Source organism: Protopterus annectens, chromosome 16.part0 (assembly GCF_019279795.1).
Source record: "Protopterus annectens isolate FY-2018-M chromosome 16.part0, PAN1.0, whole genome shotgun sequence".
Taxonomy (NCBI): domain Eukaryota; kingdom Metazoa; phylum Chordata; order Ceratodontiformes; family Protopteridae; genus Protopterus; species Protopterus annectens.
Genome location: NC_056750.1, coordinates 705,937,959 through 705,955,119, shown reverse-complemented (window position 1 = coordinate 705,955,119; position 17,161 = coordinate 705,937,959). Strand labels below are relative to the sequence as shown.

At 42.8% G+C, this 17,161-nt stretch overlaps 1 protein-coding gene across 1 annotated transcript in view; it reads right to left on the bottom strand.

The window, feature by feature from the left end:
• LOC122791002 (torsin-1A-like) overlaps positions 1-17,161 on the bottom strand; it is a gene marked incomplete at its 3' end in the record, with an annotated part of 566,886 nt that overhangs the window by 54,027 nt on the left and 495,698 nt on the right. The window contains 1 exon segment of the mRNA XM_044058746.1: positions 4,513-4,640. Within this exon segment, the coding sequence (XP_043914681.1) occupies positions 4,513-4,640 (128 nt within the window).

Here is a 17,161-nt window from a genome sequence, read left to right as displayed (position 1 = left end):
AGCATCTCTTTCTGGTTGATATGCAGGTGCATTTGATTTGGGCTCCATTCGCCCTGAATGCATCTCCCTGCCAGATGCGCCCCCCTCCCCATGCATAGCCTGATGCGTCTGTAGTCAGGGTTTGGTTGGCAGGGGGTGGAATGAATAACAGTCCCTCGTTTTGGTGAAAGGCCTCTGCCCACCATAGGAACTCTTGCTGCAGGCAAGGAATGATTGGAATCACTATTTCCAGGCTGTGACAATGTTAACTCCATAAGCTTTTTAGGTACCATTGAAGTTTCCTCATGTGCAGTCTTGCATATGGAATAAGAAGAATGCAGGAGGCCATGAACCCCAAGGCCTGCAGAATTTGTCTTGCAGATAACTGGGGTTGAAGTCAGTCATCAATTGGATTTGTTTGTCTGGTGTGGGGTAAGCCATCTGGGCAGTTGTATTCAAGCTTGCACCCAGGAATATAACTTTTTGAGAGGGTACCAGTTATTTCTTTTAATTTATGGTGTACCCTAGGCAAGTTAGAAGTCTTTTTATGAATGCCAGATGCTGTAGAAGAGTGTCCTTGTTTTCTGCCTGAATTAGGCAGTCGTCCAGATAAAGATAAATTTGAATGTTTCTTTGTCTGCAAAATGCAATTACTGGTGCTAAGCACTTTGTGAAGACCACGGGTGCAGTAGATAAGCCAAAGGGCAGTGCAGAGAACTGGTAATGCAAATAGCCTGATTTGAAGTGGAGGTATCTTCTGCAAGATTCTCTGATTGGGATATGCAGGTAAGCCTCTTAAGTCTAGAGTTACCAACCAGGCATCCTTGCCTAGCATTGGCAGTAATTGTTGTAGACTCAGCATCTTGAATTTTGGAATGTCTAGGAAAGTGTTTAGAATGGATAAGTCCAGAATTGGACTCCATGATTTGTCTTTTCTGGGTACCAAGAAAAGTCTTGAATAAAAACCTGGTCCTTTTTCCTTTTCTGGTACTGGTTGAATAACCCCCACATCCATGAGGGACATAACTTGTTTCTGGGCCTCTGCCCACTGATTTGGAGGCAGAGTTGGCCATCCATTTGGAGTTGGCAACGTGTGGAAATGAAATCTGTATCCCTGGGATACTATATTTAAAACCCACTTGTCCTGGGTAATTAGATGCCAATTTTGTGCATGAAGTGCTAGTTTCCCCCCCAAAGGGGCTGCCAAAAGTTAAGTGCTTGGAAATGGCAGACGAAAGTCATTGAGACTGTTTACTGTAGGGGGGTGCCTTGCGACTTCCAGATTTGGAGGTGGAGGCAACCCCATTGTTTTGTTCTGCAAGTTCCTTGTGACTGAAACCTGGAGCCTTTGGAGTGTCTGGGTTTCACCTGAGAGGCTCTGGGGGGTGCTGGAAAGGACCAATTCTTAGTAGCCCAGTGCCTACTGAACCTGGGTGGCTGCACTTGTAGGAAATCTTTTACAATTTGCATAGATTTAGCTTTGTCTTCCATCTTTTTCAAAACCTCTTCTGCCTTATTACCAAATAGACTGTCCTGTTGTAAAAGAGCATCCAACAATTTTGGTTTAACATAGATCAGGCAGATTTTGCTCCTTCAGCCAAGCATGCCTTCTTATCACAGATCCAGTTACAGCGGCCCTGCAAGATGCCTCCAAGGAATCAAAACCACATTGCAAAGTATGCTTTCCAACTTGTTCAGCTGAATGCAATAAAGCCTGTAACTCTACTTTCCACACAGTCAGTAATCAACATCATTTTCTGTTTAATTAAGCCCATGACATGCTGATGATATTTAAGCATATGAAATTGACAGTTTAAAGCCCTGATTGCCAGGGTTGCAGACGTATAAACCTTCTTACCCCATCTATCTAGCGCCCTGGAGTCTTTATCAGAAGGGGTAGGACTTTTAGCAGTAGAAGCCTTACCACCCTTGGGACCCTGAGAAATTGTTTCAGGGTCAGCAGTAGGCTTTTTAAAAAGAAACTTGTGGGAGTCAGGAACCCTGTAATATCGGTCTGGCTTACTAGGTGCCAGAGGCAGGGAATTAGAAGCCATGCTGGATTCTGAGAAAACATCATCAACAATGTCTAGAACTGGAGGTATAGCCAAAGGCCTATGCTGAGGAAGAAGGAAATCCTCAAGCCTCTTTTTGGATTCTGAAAAATCCTGACTCTTCCCAACGAAAATGTTCCCTTAAGGTATGCAAAGTTTCTCCAAAAGAAAAATCCTCAGGAGGAGAAGCAGAAGGGATGGATTCGTCTGCATCAGAGTCCTCATAAGGTGGAACAGACAATTCCTGATCAGACGAGGAATGAGAAGATATGGAAACCTGATGTGAAGATTCATAATCAGTGTCTTGCCTACGCCTCTTAGCATAAGGGGGTTGGGAATCCCTGATCAAGGTAATTAAAGCCTCAGCCATTTTGATCATTTGCTTTTTAGACATAGGGGCCTGACCACGTGGCCCATGCATCCATTTTTTAGACATAGAAGTTGGTTTTGGTCTTGTTTTTGAGGATGGCGTTGGTTTAATATACAAATCTTTAGGCCTGAAAACACCCTCAGAAGCTAGTACCTGCTCAGCGGCTCCAGACCCATCTAAGGGAGAGACATCTGCGGGTTCAATACCTGAAGTGTCTCGCAGCATACCGGACTCCGAATGGGTCTCAGTAGAGGCCTGAGAATCAAAAGTAGCGGGTATCATGGGCTGCGAAAGTGCCTCACTGAGTACCGGCGACTGGCTTAGGAGAAGCTTTGTCGGTTTTGGACCTCAACGGTCTGTCTTTTTCTTTGCGTTTTTGTGAATTCCGGTAGTCAGATTGCTAACAGACAACATTTCTGGATAATTAAATCTTGAGCCAAAATATTTAGATGCAAAAATATCCCGACGCTTAATGGTTAAATTTAGCACAAAACCGACAGCAAGGCATGTTGTGGTCAGGGCCTAGGCAAGGAATACAGTACAAATGAAACTCCTGGAGTTATTTGCTTCCCACAAGTAATACAATTATTAACTTTTACTGACATTGGTAAGGAGCAAGAAAAAGTTTCCTTAACGGGGTACTTGACTTTAGGTTGAAGACTTCGGTTCTGAAAGTCGAAAATGAAATTTTCAGGAGTCAGACGACCGGCACTTGTGAACTGCTTCTGGCATCACGCGGCAAGAAAGACTGATGAAAATTACATCGGCTGCATGTTTTATACCCCTGACGACCTGTTATCATGCAAGAAGGGACAACAACCAACACAGGACCCAAGACTTTGTTATTCAGGCCAACTGAGGGCAACCTGCCAGCAGATTACCTAAATGCAATGACTGCAACAGTGAAACACGAAGAATATCCTGCCGATGGGGCAGGAGGAGGTAAAAAGCCCTTCAAAATAAATTTGTTCCTCCTGTCAGCCAGTTCTGTCTAATGGAAGCCTTCACATATGGCTCAAAAAGCTTTGAGGTGAGCAGGGTCGAGACAACATATTCACTTCTCAATGGGCATCAGTTAAGGGAATTATGTGACCACAAAGTGCATTTTTTGAAACCTAAAGGTTTCTCTGACATCCCACAACTTTAAAGAAAAACAAGAAAAAAAAGAGGAAAGAAAGCAATTCCCCGCCAAGAGCATTCAAGTGGATGCAACACAGACAACTAAACTAGTACTTTTTCTTATCGAAAACAGTTAGAAGGTAGGGAACTGAAGAGTGTAAGGAAGGCTACACTAAGACAGAAAACCAACTTAATTTACTAACTGCAGAAAAACACTCTCTCAAGAGCTCGAGACAACAGACCATGATGCTTCTCTTAAGAGCGGCAAATGAGATCTGGGGTAACCAGGATGGGGGGGTGAGGCATTATGGGTAGGGGAAGAGCTTGAGCTTCATTGCCTAAACTTTTTAAAGTGGCCAAATCAGATCCAAAGTCAGATCCGAAAGCGCCACAAGTCTAGGAAGAATGAAAATGACATCAGATGAAAAAGTTAAAACAATGGGTACTGCAGGCTACATGGGGACTGCAGAGGAGTAAAAACTTCCAGCAAAATATAATGGAACTTGCAATGGTTATGAACATACTCCACAACAAACAGCCACAGCTGCTACAAGCCAGCGACTTCAGGACAGAGGCTAACTAGAAACACAGGAACTCAGAATGGAAAGCCCAATAGCCATTGAAGGAGGGGGGAAAAGTTGTAATCACAAGAAAATATTAAAATGTACTGACCTGTGGGAGTGCAGAAACAAAGGTAACACTTGAAGACCGAAACAAAATGTACTAGTCTGGATCGGTTACAAAATGTATTTAAATATGCACGGCAAGAGTGCTCTGGAGAGGTCTTCTGCTGAGCAATATTACAAGAAAACAGGTAGAGGTCAATTAGCTTGGAAAGTTTGAAGTACCACATTGTCAGCACACTGCCGCAGCCTTTAGTCCTACAGGTAGAAGACGGACTGATCCTCTCTATCACCCTTTACAATGACATAATACAGACTACTTTTCATTACTGATAACAGATGTGATGCAGTCTGAGCAACAGCTACTTACTTTCCTTATTGTTGAACACTCCCAGAGAAAGACTATTCTCTAGATCTTTTAACTGAATCTGTTCTCGATTCTTTCCACTTTTCCAGAAGTTCAAGGCAACCTCATTGATTCTGTCACCACCTGAATTGCTGTTTTAAAGGGGAAGAAAACCACAAATATTAAATTAGAAGCTGCCTACATTTGAATCAAAAGAATGTTTAAAAAATTATTTCTGTGAAGAACGGTATCCCTGCCTTCATTTCACTTTGCAGAATTTATTTATAACCAACCCTTTTCAGTCACAGCCTGCATGTAAAATGTTTATCAAATACTTGGCTGTACATCAATTTCAGAAATCAAGAAAACATACATTTACAAACCAGCTCATTAAAAAGACATTACTCAAGATATCAAGTACAGTGAAATTCACACACAAGCATTCATTACCATATTTAGAGATGTTTTCAGAGATGATTTAAAATTAGCGATTTCTCAGAGAGGATGGTAAAGAATTTCAAGCTGCTGGCCAAGTAGTTGAAAAGGTATGGTCACTAATTTTATTTCCATTCTGTAAAAGTCTTAGAACTGTTCCTTTTAAAAGTGATCCAAGATTAGAGGAGATGTAAGAGTATGCCTATGAGATGCAGCCAAGATTCTATTTTCAAATGATTCAAGCAATAGATTTAGTCTTTCACTGCAGACAGTTATGTATTTGCCTTTTTGTCCATGAGCCTGTTTATGGTAATCAGTCCACAGACCATTACCAAGCTAGGCAAAAACACCCTAGTCTTAAAGTTGTTTCAGCCTTAAGGAGGAAAAGACAAGACAGAACTTGTTAGGATTTGAGGCTACCTATCCCAATTGTCTTGCTTTGCTTGACAGTGAAAAGGGTGCTACTCTGCTTGACAAGTAGAGTAAGTTGTTCCAGAAGTGAAGGATATATTGGGGCATGAATGACCCAGTGTCTGATTTATCGGTTGAAGGTTTAGTTCCTTTAACTTGATATTTCAGGTACCATTTGTTAAGTAACACGAGGTCAATTAAGAGCACTGGAGCTTTCATGGCTCAAGACTAGACATCCCATGTAGAACGCAGACAGTACAGATAGAGGGATGTCAGTCTATCTTGATGGCTCAGATTGAGGGCACTGATCTTTTTAGTTATGAATCCATGAGGTCTCTCAAGCACAAACCTACATTTAGACAAATACATGCCAAAAGGTGCATTATATTCAATAACAGCCTGAAGAAATACGAGTAAGAATTGCAACTACCTTAGATCTGGTGAAGATGTCTCTCTGGAAATTAGATAAGCCACACAGAAGGCCTTCCAAGTTACTGTGGAGACATAATGGTGAAACAATAAGGAGACAGTGTGCCTAGAACCCTTAAGACTGTCTGAATGGATATAGATCACCTATACATAACTAAATTAACAGTTTAGTAATTATGTAACTAATACACAATTACTACCCCACACTAACTCAGCATAATTTCAGCTCAACACCCTAAGTGACTTCAGTGTCTCCTGCCAACCCATAAATATCAATGCCTTAAATATGGCTGCATACCTTTTAGACTTCCAAGTTAGGAAGCAATTTTTTAAATAATTTTATTTACAAAACAATGTGAAAACACAGAGGTTCTGCACCTTTATCATGATTTTTAAACAATTTCTTTTTATTATTTTGTTTTTCAAATTCTCATATTTGGTGCAAACAGGGATCACTAAGTGGGAGTAGAAGTCGGAACCGTAGGTAGCATCTTTAGCAATGGGACCTAATGGGTGAGGACTACAGCAAAATTAATTTAGGCCTTCATGTAACTGAAGGTTTATTAAGCTAGTCGTACATCTCCACAGTGTTACAACCACTACTCCCAACCTTTCCCTCACCGCTAAGACCTTTTGCTTTGTGTTTCTGCCAGTTTTTCACCAGTCCTATTAAGTGCTTCCCCCCACCTAGCTAGCACTTTGTTCTGAATCCCCTGTAATGTGCTTAGTCTTATCCTGCATCCTTCCTTAGAGCACCTCCATAGCCCAACACTACCAACCTTACTTCTCGCAGCACTCTACATAGTGTGCAAATGCTGCAGCTACCCATATTGGCTTACCTGAACTTACTGATTGCCTCTCTGCCCAACTCTGCAATAAAAAACTCCTCCATTCGCCTGGCTCACTAACACCTACCCCTTTTCCCATACTCCCTTGTGCCCACTGAAACTCATGATGGTGGTCAGCACCATCTTTCCCCCTTACATACATATATCCTAGTATCACCCATCCCCTCCCGCCGATGGAGATGTACGACCAGGACTGTTAGTACTATTTTTAAAAAAGGTAGCGTTTGTCTTACAAACGTGATTGTATTCCATCTAATTCATCTGTATTTGCAATGGTTTCCAACTTTAAAGTCATGGTATGTCACTGTGACAGTGTTTGAATAACTACTGTTAGAAGACTGCTAGACTACAGATTAATGGTGTTGTGTTCGATGTAAATGGTCTCGAGTCTAGACAACTATTTGGGTACTACATATGGGCTTTAGTCAAAATTACTTATTTCAATGTTATTACTATATGGCAACTTACTGACTATATGGCACTTGTATTAAAAAGCTAACCCAGCCCTTTTATCTTGCCTTGTGAACTACATACGGTAGTTCTAGTATTAAATCGCAGACATTGCCTGGGGTTTGTACACTTTTACTCTTGCATTTGTATTTGATAGCCCTTAATATGTTGGTTAGAGCATTTATATCCAACTAATGTAGAATGTCACAGCAATATTGTTGTAGGGCTGGTGCCCTATTTCTTGTGTGTGTACTACTTAGCCCTACATATATTGTTTGACCATGTTTAACCTCATACAGTAGTTTGTCTTAGCAATGTTGTATATGACTGCATATTACACAGTATAGATAATTTTACTTTGCTCTGCTCCACTTGTATGTCTAACTTTCTACTTAGCTTTGCTCCACTTGATTAACTTTTTCCTGTTCACTGTTCTACCTGCATCCCCTGGGTCCCTCTCGTCTGTTTACACTCTCAGCACTCCACTCTCCCCTTCCTCAACTCCAACAGTGTAATTCCCCTCCTGCCTCTGATTTTAGTGACTAAACGTTAGAAGAGATTATCTCGTCTTTCAAACTGCCCCTATCCTCACCTCTGCTAATACTTTCAGGTCCTACTCCCCTGCGGTTTTGTGAAGCAGCTTGCACCCACCTAATTCTCAGAGTTAACGGACTGTTAACGTCTGTACAGTCTGGCAGCCACCTTATTGGACAGTGAATCAAGGATCCCTGCAGCCGCACGAGTGCCTCTCCGAATCTTTGTATGGGATACTTTGCTCCCAGTTATTTAATCTGTGCATACTCTGCATTTACAATTTGGTTTATTAAGCCAGTCGTACATCTCTCTCCACAGTGTTACAACCACTATTCCCAGCCTGTCCCTCACCACGAAGGGCTTTTGCTTTGTGTTTTTGCCAGTGTCTTTCACCCTTCCTATTAAGTGCTTCTCCCCACTCAGCTATCACTGTTTGTTCTGAATCCCCTGCAGTGTGCTTAGTCTTTCCCTCCTAATCCTGCATCCTTCCTTAGAGCACCTCCATAGCCCAGCACCACCAACCTTACTTCTCGCAGCACTCTACATAGTGTGCAAATACTGCAGCTACCCATATTGGCTTACCTAAACTTACTGATAGTCTCTCTGACCAGCTCTGCATCCGGTTTTAGCCACTTTCACCCTCGCCACGCTCGGGCTCCCTTCGCTCCCCTACCCTGCCCATTTCCCACCCGCCCCCACTACTTTTACTCTACTCCTTTTCCCCACCTCTCATAATCCAATAACCAAACACCACCTGCCTGATCCTGCCATTCCTCTCTCTCCAATACTTAACATATACATAACCCAACCTCCTGCTACCTACTCTCCCCACCCCATCCACTCTAGCCCAAGTCCCCTTACTCCACTCACTATTATCCAACCTCCTGCTACCTACTCTCCCCACCCCATCCACTCTAGCCCAAGTCCCCTTACTCCACTCACTATTATCCAATTACTCAACACCCACTTTACCTATGCCCTCCTTACTATTTCATATGCTCCTTACCCCCTTAACCTTGACATTCCAAATTCCATTATACCATGACAGCTCCTATTCCACCAACCATCTTCCCCCTATACCCCAGCACATAGCTTACATCTTCACCCCACTTCCAAATTCTTCCACTCCATCTCCCCCTCTCTGAAGCAGCCTAACCTTCATCTCCTTAACCTTAGAGTTATGCCAACTACAGCAACATCTCATAACTAAACTCATAATACACTTTCCCTAATATTTTAAAACAAAACCAACACCTCTCGCACCCTCTCTACTCTGTATCATTTACCTAGCATGCGAAATTCATCCTAATCCTGGACCCAACACATCCATAAAACCACTCTCCTCCTACCATTCTTCCTCCCATAAAATTCTTTACCCTCAACACCCAATCTCTCTGTAAAAAAGTACCTAACTTTCAAGCCTGGCTAAGCCATAACCAACCTGACATTATTGCCAACTCAGACTTGGCTCAAACCCCATTATCTCAGACTGAGATCCTACCCCCCTGGATTACAAGCTCTCAGGTCTGACCGTACAAACAAAAAAGGTGGAGGCATAGCCATAATCTAATCTAACCTACTTACCATAATTCCTTTCCCAAATCCTATTTCTCAATTCGCTAATGCAGAACTAGTAGCTTGTTTACTAAAAATGAATAATCATAAAAGTCTGTGTACCATCGCCCTATACATCCCACCCAGAAACACCAATCCTTGAAGAAATTCTTGCATGGGCCTCAACCAATATTAACTTTGAGACATATATACACACACAAATTGGGGCAACATCAATAACTCCACACCTACTCCATCAATCTCTTCAACTTGACCCAGATGATTCATTCTACAACCAGACCCAATAAAGCAAACCCCCCCAGGGTTTCATCCTTGACTGAATCAGTTTCCCACCCAAATAAAATTGCTAACTGTGGCATAATTCCTGACACCTTCAGTGACCACCTCCCTGCTTTGCCCATCACTCAACCCTCGCCCCCTACAATCAACACCACTACATAACCACACATATCCTCAGTAATTTCAAATCAACTCATTCTCAAATTCCCTCAAACAAATGAATTGGAACATTCTAAAAACCCTCTCTTGAGGATGCTAATATTTTAATTTCACTTTACTAAATGCTCTAAACTCTCTTGTGCCAACAAGAACAAAAAGAATAGAACTCAAAAGTGCCTCATGGCTAACCAAACAACAAATGCCCCAAAGGGACAAATTCTGGAAACTGTACAAAAAAAAAAAAAAAAAAAAACCTCCCAGAAAACCTACTTCAATACACACAGCTCCGTAACCTCAAACATCAGACAAAAATCCTACTACATTAAACTTCAGTCTAATCACGCAAAAAAACCCAGACTTTTCTGGAACTCAATACTTTTCTCAACCCAAGCACCAAAAACAATCCCTGCCACAACCCCAGCAAATCCAACCAAGAAATAGCCTCACTTTACAACTTTCTTTATTAATTCAGTATCAGAACCAACCAAGACTTTTCCCAATATCAACCTCCCCCCTCCACACTCCAAAGACCTCCCCTCATTCCACTGACCCCATTACTCCCATGTTCAACCTTAAACCCATCTCCAACTACATAAAACTTCTCTCCAAAATAAAGCCCTGCTCCAATGCTCCTGATAACATACCTTCATACTTTCTGAAGTCAGCTACTGATGGGGTTTTCTTTCTCTATCAGAATCTTAATCAATAGATCCATGGAGGAATCTTACATAACCAAACTCTGGCAAACGGTCTTTACTCTATCTTTCCATAAAGGAGGCAAATACACTAATCTCAAATTTCTGCCTCATAGCTATCCTCTCCCCAATCTCAAAGACCCTAGAAAAATGCATTCACCTCCAATTTATGCCATTCCTAACTCAAAACCAACCTCTCACCCCAACCCAACATCGTTTCTGACCTGAACACAGCACTATAACAGTTCTCCTCTCATTCCTACATACAGTCAATCATGCTCGAGATTCCGAAGAGAGTATCCACAGTGCTTAGATCTCCCAAAAAATTTGATACTGTTTCCCACACCCATCTTCTGAGTCATCTTTCAAACCTAAATCTCTCCCAAAATAACCTATCCTGGTTCTCAGGTTACTTGTCCGATAGATCTCAGGCAGTAATATGGAGAAAAGGCATCTTTCCTTTTCGCCATACCCCAACTGGTGTACCTCATGGATTCATTATTGGTCCAGTTCTGTTTAATATCTTTATCAATACCTTTCAGTCTGCCATTCCCACTGCCAAAGTCATCCAATATGCAGAGGACTCAACTTTAGTCTGCTCTGCCATGAGCCTTCCTGACTTTAAGACTCAGACTGCCTTCTCTACCACTGAGGCCTGGATGTTCCAAAACAGACATTCTCACCTCTACTTATCTCCTTCCCTCCCTAAAGTATGGTGCTCCCCTTCTAACTAACCTATCTTTCTCCATCTCTTCCAAATTAGAAAAATGCTGTAACAAAATTTCTAAATTTACCACGAACGCCAAAAACTCCTCATTGTTGTATTGCCCTTCACTCTAAATTGGCTAGAAGTTCCTAATTACCTGGACTACCTCCAACTTACTACAGCTCACAGATTAATCTTTAACCCCACCAAATATCCCGCCTTCATAAACATCCTACCCCCTACATCCCAAATAGAACTCTCCGATCTGAACATCAAAACCTAATTAGTGTCCACAAACCCAACCATTCTCCAAGTCAACTTCTCTCATTTTCCCAAAGTCAAGAAATGGAACTCTTCCTTCCTCCCTAAGGAGGATGCAGAATGTGGATATCTTTAAAACACAGCTTCATACCTACCTCTCTCAAATGGAAATGTACTTGCATTCTTCCAACCTAGCTCTCTTGCCTCATGTTCATCTAGGTCATTTTAATCTTGTTCACTCTTATAACTGTTCTTACTCACCACAACTACAATTGTCTTTCTCATGTGAATATTGTAGATATTTTTCATGTGACTATTGTAATGGTTTTCTGAGTCTCAGATATTTATATGTACAAGGCATTTTGTTTCTTTCTTGTATCTTGACGTGTATCTTGTATTGTGAAGCTTTTTCTCCCCAGGCCTCCACTGAAAATGGGCTCCCTGAGGTCAGTGGACTTCCCCGGTCATCAAACTGGAAATAAATAAAAAATATAAATAATTAAGTCCCTAAACAGAGATATTTACTGGTAAAGTACCAACAGTTTTAAATGAAAAAGTCCAATGTAAGTTTTAATTTAACAGGCTGGATATGTATGGAGACTTTGCAAGTGACAGCCATAGCTGAAATACACTAGGGCCCCTAGTAGGACAGTAAGCCATTCATAAAAGTATTAGCACTTATAATACAAATGAAGTATTGGAGACGCAGACCACTGGCAGTGTAAATTAACCAGTTTACTGTTGGATATCTGTAGCCCTCCCTAGTACAAAGGTGGAGATTTTAATGGGGGTTTCAACTAACGTGTTAAGACAGCTAGCATGCTCAGAAGGGATCAGGGGGTGTTCTAGATCTAGCTATGAAGTGGTAGTCTTGCTTATGGTGATTGGACTTGAGTTAAAATGCGATCCCAAGAAATCCACCATGAGGTGATCATATCCTTGACAAACACTAATACCCCCCCCCCCCAAATCAAATGACGGTAGGTCTGAAGAGGTGTTCAGCAAAATACCCAGGAACAGAGGCAATGCTTTCATAGATCTCAAAACATGTCTAACTACACATATATGAATGCGTTCAGATGCAGGAGAGCATCAAATTCAGGCACCGTTTTAGACTCTTGACACTGAGTAGAGCTACATTAACTTGTTCAAAACTATGACTGATAGATGAATAAGAAAGAACTAGAGTCCCACAAATTTACCAGTGAAGATGAGACTACCATCACTCTGACAGCAAATAGCAAACCACTTCTATTAAGTCAAAGATTTTTAATGCTGTGCTTTCTAATCTCTTGAAGTAGGTTTAACATCTTTGCTGCATAACAGAGGGAGAAATCTCATATCACCCAGACTGACGACTTCAGGGGGGTCAGGTTGGGGCATATGGTTTCCCTTTGTTCGGGGTCAAGAGGTTCAACTCTTGTGGAAGAAGCCAAGTTTCACATGTGCTCATGTTGTGCAGTGGGTGAACCAAGGTTGCCTTGACCAAAAAGGTGCTATCAAGAGTGCACTCTGCCCTTCATTCCAAGACTTTACTAGTAACCTGGGGAAGAGCAGTATGGGAGTAAAGCATATAGAAATAGACCTGTACATGGCAGAAGCCATTTATCCTTCAGACCTGATAGTCTTACTCCCTCGAATTATACATACTTAGGTAGCTGCCAGTATTGTTTTGAAGCAAAAAGGTCTTTCTTGCTCATCTGTTGGGGAATAATTTACCTTTTGAGCATCCACTCATGAGGGTCTAAAGCAGACTTGCTCAATTGATCTGACTAGTTGTTTTCTCCTGGTAGAGATCATGCTGTCAAGGTACAGACACATTGTGCTGCTTCCAAAGGCTGCATGGCTAGGCGGCAAAGATGGAAGGAGTGTTTATGCAACACATGCTATAGTGTTTTCTTAACTCATCAAAATGTGTCCAAGTTCTCATAACTGCCCGAATGCTGTAAGACCACTATAACACCTCTGTAAACATCTATCAATTCCTTAAGACTGATTGTGCTTTCAGGAAAGTGTTGTGTCCTACTGCCACTGTACTTTAAGGTCTAATGAGAGAGCGCTCCAGGTCAGGTCTATGTTATCTGTGGTCATAATCTGATTGCCAAACTGGCACCAAGAGAGAAAAAAGTACAGTTGTGTACACTTACCTGGCACCAAGAGATAAAAAGTACAGTTGTGTACACTTACCATAAATGTAGATGTTAGAGTGTATTCACTGTTGCAGTCATTACATTTGGGTTATCTGCCTGCAAGTAGCCCTCAGCTGACCTGAATATCAGTCTTGGGTCCTGCGTCAGATGCTGTCATCTTCCATGATGTCAGGTAGTCAGGGGTATAAAGCATGCAGCCGTCATTACATCAGTTTTTCTTGCCCACACTAAACAAGAAGAGTAGTATAGCCAAGAGAAGTCATGCGGCTGGAGGGGGGGTAACCAGGACTGCAACAGTGAATACACTCTAACATGTACATTTATGGTAAGTGTACACAACTGTACTTTTAGTGTTTCACTGTTGCAGTCATTACATTTGGGTAGATTCCCAAAGCTAAGGCAGGGAGGAGGAAAGTTAGAGAGCATTAGCAACAGCTATTAAGCCCTGCAAGACTGCAGTGGCAAAACCAGCTCTTTATTTAGAAAAGAGGCAAGTGGTAATGCTTGAAGGTATGTATAAGCCTCCAGGTAGCAGCTTCTAGGATGTCCCTGGTAGGGACACCTCTGAGAAAGGCTGTAGAGGTAGATGCAGCCCTGGTGGAATGTAATCTTATCCCCTGAGGGGTAGGATCCACTTAGAAATGGTTTGCTTTGAAATGGCCTTCCCCTGTGCCCCTGCAGCAAAGGCAACTAGCAGCTGTTCAGTTTTTCTGCGAGGCTTCGTCCTGTCCAAATAAATTCTTACTCGTCTGTGCACGTCCAAAGAGTGTAATATTTGATCTCCTTTGTTCTGTAGATTAGGGAAAAAAAAGGTAGGCAAATGAATGGACTGCATAAAGGTAGGGTTAGTCCTGAGGGACACCCTGTCAGGATGGAAGATGATGAAGGCTCCAGTGACATGAGGGTCTGAAATTCAGACACTTTTCTTGCTGAAGTGATGGCTAGAAGGAAAGCAGTTTTCCAAGAAAGGAATTTCAACTCTGCAGTTGCAGCTGGCTCAAAAGGAGGTAGAGTGAGCTTTTCCAATACAAAGTTAAGGTTCCAGCCTGGAGTAGGGACTCTCCTGGGTGGTCACATTTTTGGCCCCTCTGAGGAATTGTTTCAGCGGAGGTGAGAGAAGAGGGATGGCTCAGTATTATGTGCTGAAATGGCTGAGGCATGAATTTTAATGGATGAGAAGGAAAGGCCCTTGTGGAGCATCTCAAATATTGAAGAATATGCGGTAAGCTGGGCACTGTTGTGCCCATCCCTTGAGTTTCGCTCCAAGAACAGCATCTTTTCCACTTTTCAGCATAGGATTTTCTAGTACTGGGCCTCCTGAATGACATCTAGCACCTGCTTACTGAGCGATGCTATTGGAGAGCTCAGGGAATTAGCCAGGCTGCAAGGTTCAGGGTTTGAAGCTGGGGGTGCAGAATCTGGCCCTCCTGCTGGGACAGCAGGGAAGGGGTCTGAGGCAGGTGCCATGGATCCAGCAGTGAAATACTGCGCAAGAGGGGGTACCAGCGTTAGCGTGGCCAGTCTGGTGCAATCAGTATTGTCCTTGGTTTGTCTTGTTTGATCTTGAGCAGAACTTTTGTGAGAAGCAGAGGGGGAAAGGCATAGACTGAGTCCTTCCCAGGTGAAGGACAGGGCCATCCACTTTCTAAGCTTGGCTGTGGGGAGTCCTTGTGCAGAATTTGTCCAACTGGTAGTTCTGAGGGGAGGCAAACAGGTCTATCTCTCGGCTCCCCCATTTGTTTTTCAAAATGTTGAATATCTTTGGTTCCAGTTTCCACTCATGGGGGTCCATGAGATTTCTGCTTAGGTCGTCTGCCAGTGAATTTAGTTTGCCTGGCAGGTATTCAGCTTGTAGGTGCACTTGGTAACTCAAGGCTGTGTTCCACAGAGCCATGGCTAATCTGTAGACAGGATACAAGTGGGTTCCCCCCTGCTTGTGTATGTACCACATAACAATGGTGTTGTCTGTCTTTACCAATAATTGTCCTGGAAGAAAGTGGCCCTTGAAGGCTGTCAGTGAATTCTGTACAGCTAACATTTTCTTTTTGATTGATATGTAGGTGCATCTGACTTGGGCTCCATTTGCCCTGAATGCACTGCCCTGCCAAGTGAGCAAAGTCTGATGCATCGGTTTTTAGGGTTTGAGCGGCAGGGGATAGAATGAATGCCAGTCCCTTGTGGTAGCAGGCCTGTGCCCACCAAAGGAACTCTGTCTTTATACAAGAAACGATAGCAATTATTGATTCCAGGTCCTGTGAATGTTGACACCATAGGCTTTTTAGATACCACTGTGGTTTCCTCATATGCAGTCTTGCATATGGAATTCATATGGAATTAGTAGAATGCAAGAGACCGTGAACCCCAGGGCTTGCAGGATTTTCCTTGCAGATAGCTGGGTCTTTTGTGGCCAGTAGTTTGAAATAGGCTGTCAAACTTGTTTCTCTGGCATGATGTAAGCCATCTGGGAAGTTGTGTTCAAGCTTGCTCCCAGGAATACAATTTGCTGGCAGGGTACTAGATGAGATTTATTTTTGTTTATGGTGTACCCACCCCCCCAGTGAGGTTAGAAGTTTTACAAATGCCAGATAATTTAGCATTTCTTTGCTTGCAAAATGCAATGACTGGAGCTAGGCACTTTGTGAAAACCCTGGGCGCAGTAGATAAGCCAAAGGGAAGTGCAGAGAGCTGACAGTGAATGTAGCCTGCTCTGAAGCATAGGTATTTCCTGCAAGATTCCCTTATTAGAATGTGCAGGTAAGCTTCCTTTAAGTCCAAGGTTGCCATCCAGGCATCTTTGCCTAGCAAAGGAAGCAGCTGACTATGTCAGCATTTTGAATTTTGGAATTAAAGTGTTTAGAATAGAGAGGTCCAGGATAGGATGCCAGGAGCTGTCTTTTCTGGATACCAGGAAAAGTCTAGAGTAAAAACCTTGCCTCCTTTCTTCTGGTGGGACAGGTTGAATAACCCTGATACTTACGAGAACCTGCTGTTGAGCCTCTGCCCACTGATTTGGGGGTAGGTCTGGGCAACCATTTGGGGGTGGTAAAGTGTGGAAAGTACAGTTTTGTACCTACCATAAATGTAGTTGTCCGATAGATATGCAACTGCAGTCATAACATATGGGTTGTCCTGCCTCAGGCAGCCCTCGGTCGGCCGGATTCCAAAGTCTGGGTCCGACGTCGGCTGATGTCGCATTTCTCTCCGACGTCAGAGCGGCTGGAGTATATAAGCATCAGCCGATGCCATCTTCTTCAGTGTTTCTTGCCCCAGATGCCAGGTGCCCTCCAATGAAGGCTGTAATCAAATTGGAAGACAAAAATAGGTTTCCAGACAATAAATAAGCAATAAACAGATACACCATAACAGATATCCCCAGCCAAGGATTATAGGGATAGGAGTGGACCCAAGGCATAGAGGGGAAGGAGGGAGGGAAAACCCGACTGTAGTTGCATATCTATCGGACATCTACATTTATGGTAGGTACAAAACTGTACTACGTCCTTCAAGAATGCAACTGCAGTCATAACATATGGGTTGAATACCATAGCTTAGCTGGGGAAGGTGGTATGCTCTAGGAAAAGGATGGTGTAGCTATCAATCCCTGCAAGACTGCCGAAGCAAACCCTGCTCTGGATCTGGAATATAAAGGGAGCTTGTAGTGTTTGGAAAATGTATGCACGGAGCTCCATGTAGCAGCTTCTAGAATGTCTTTTGTAGGCACCCCTCTTAAGAATGCTGTAG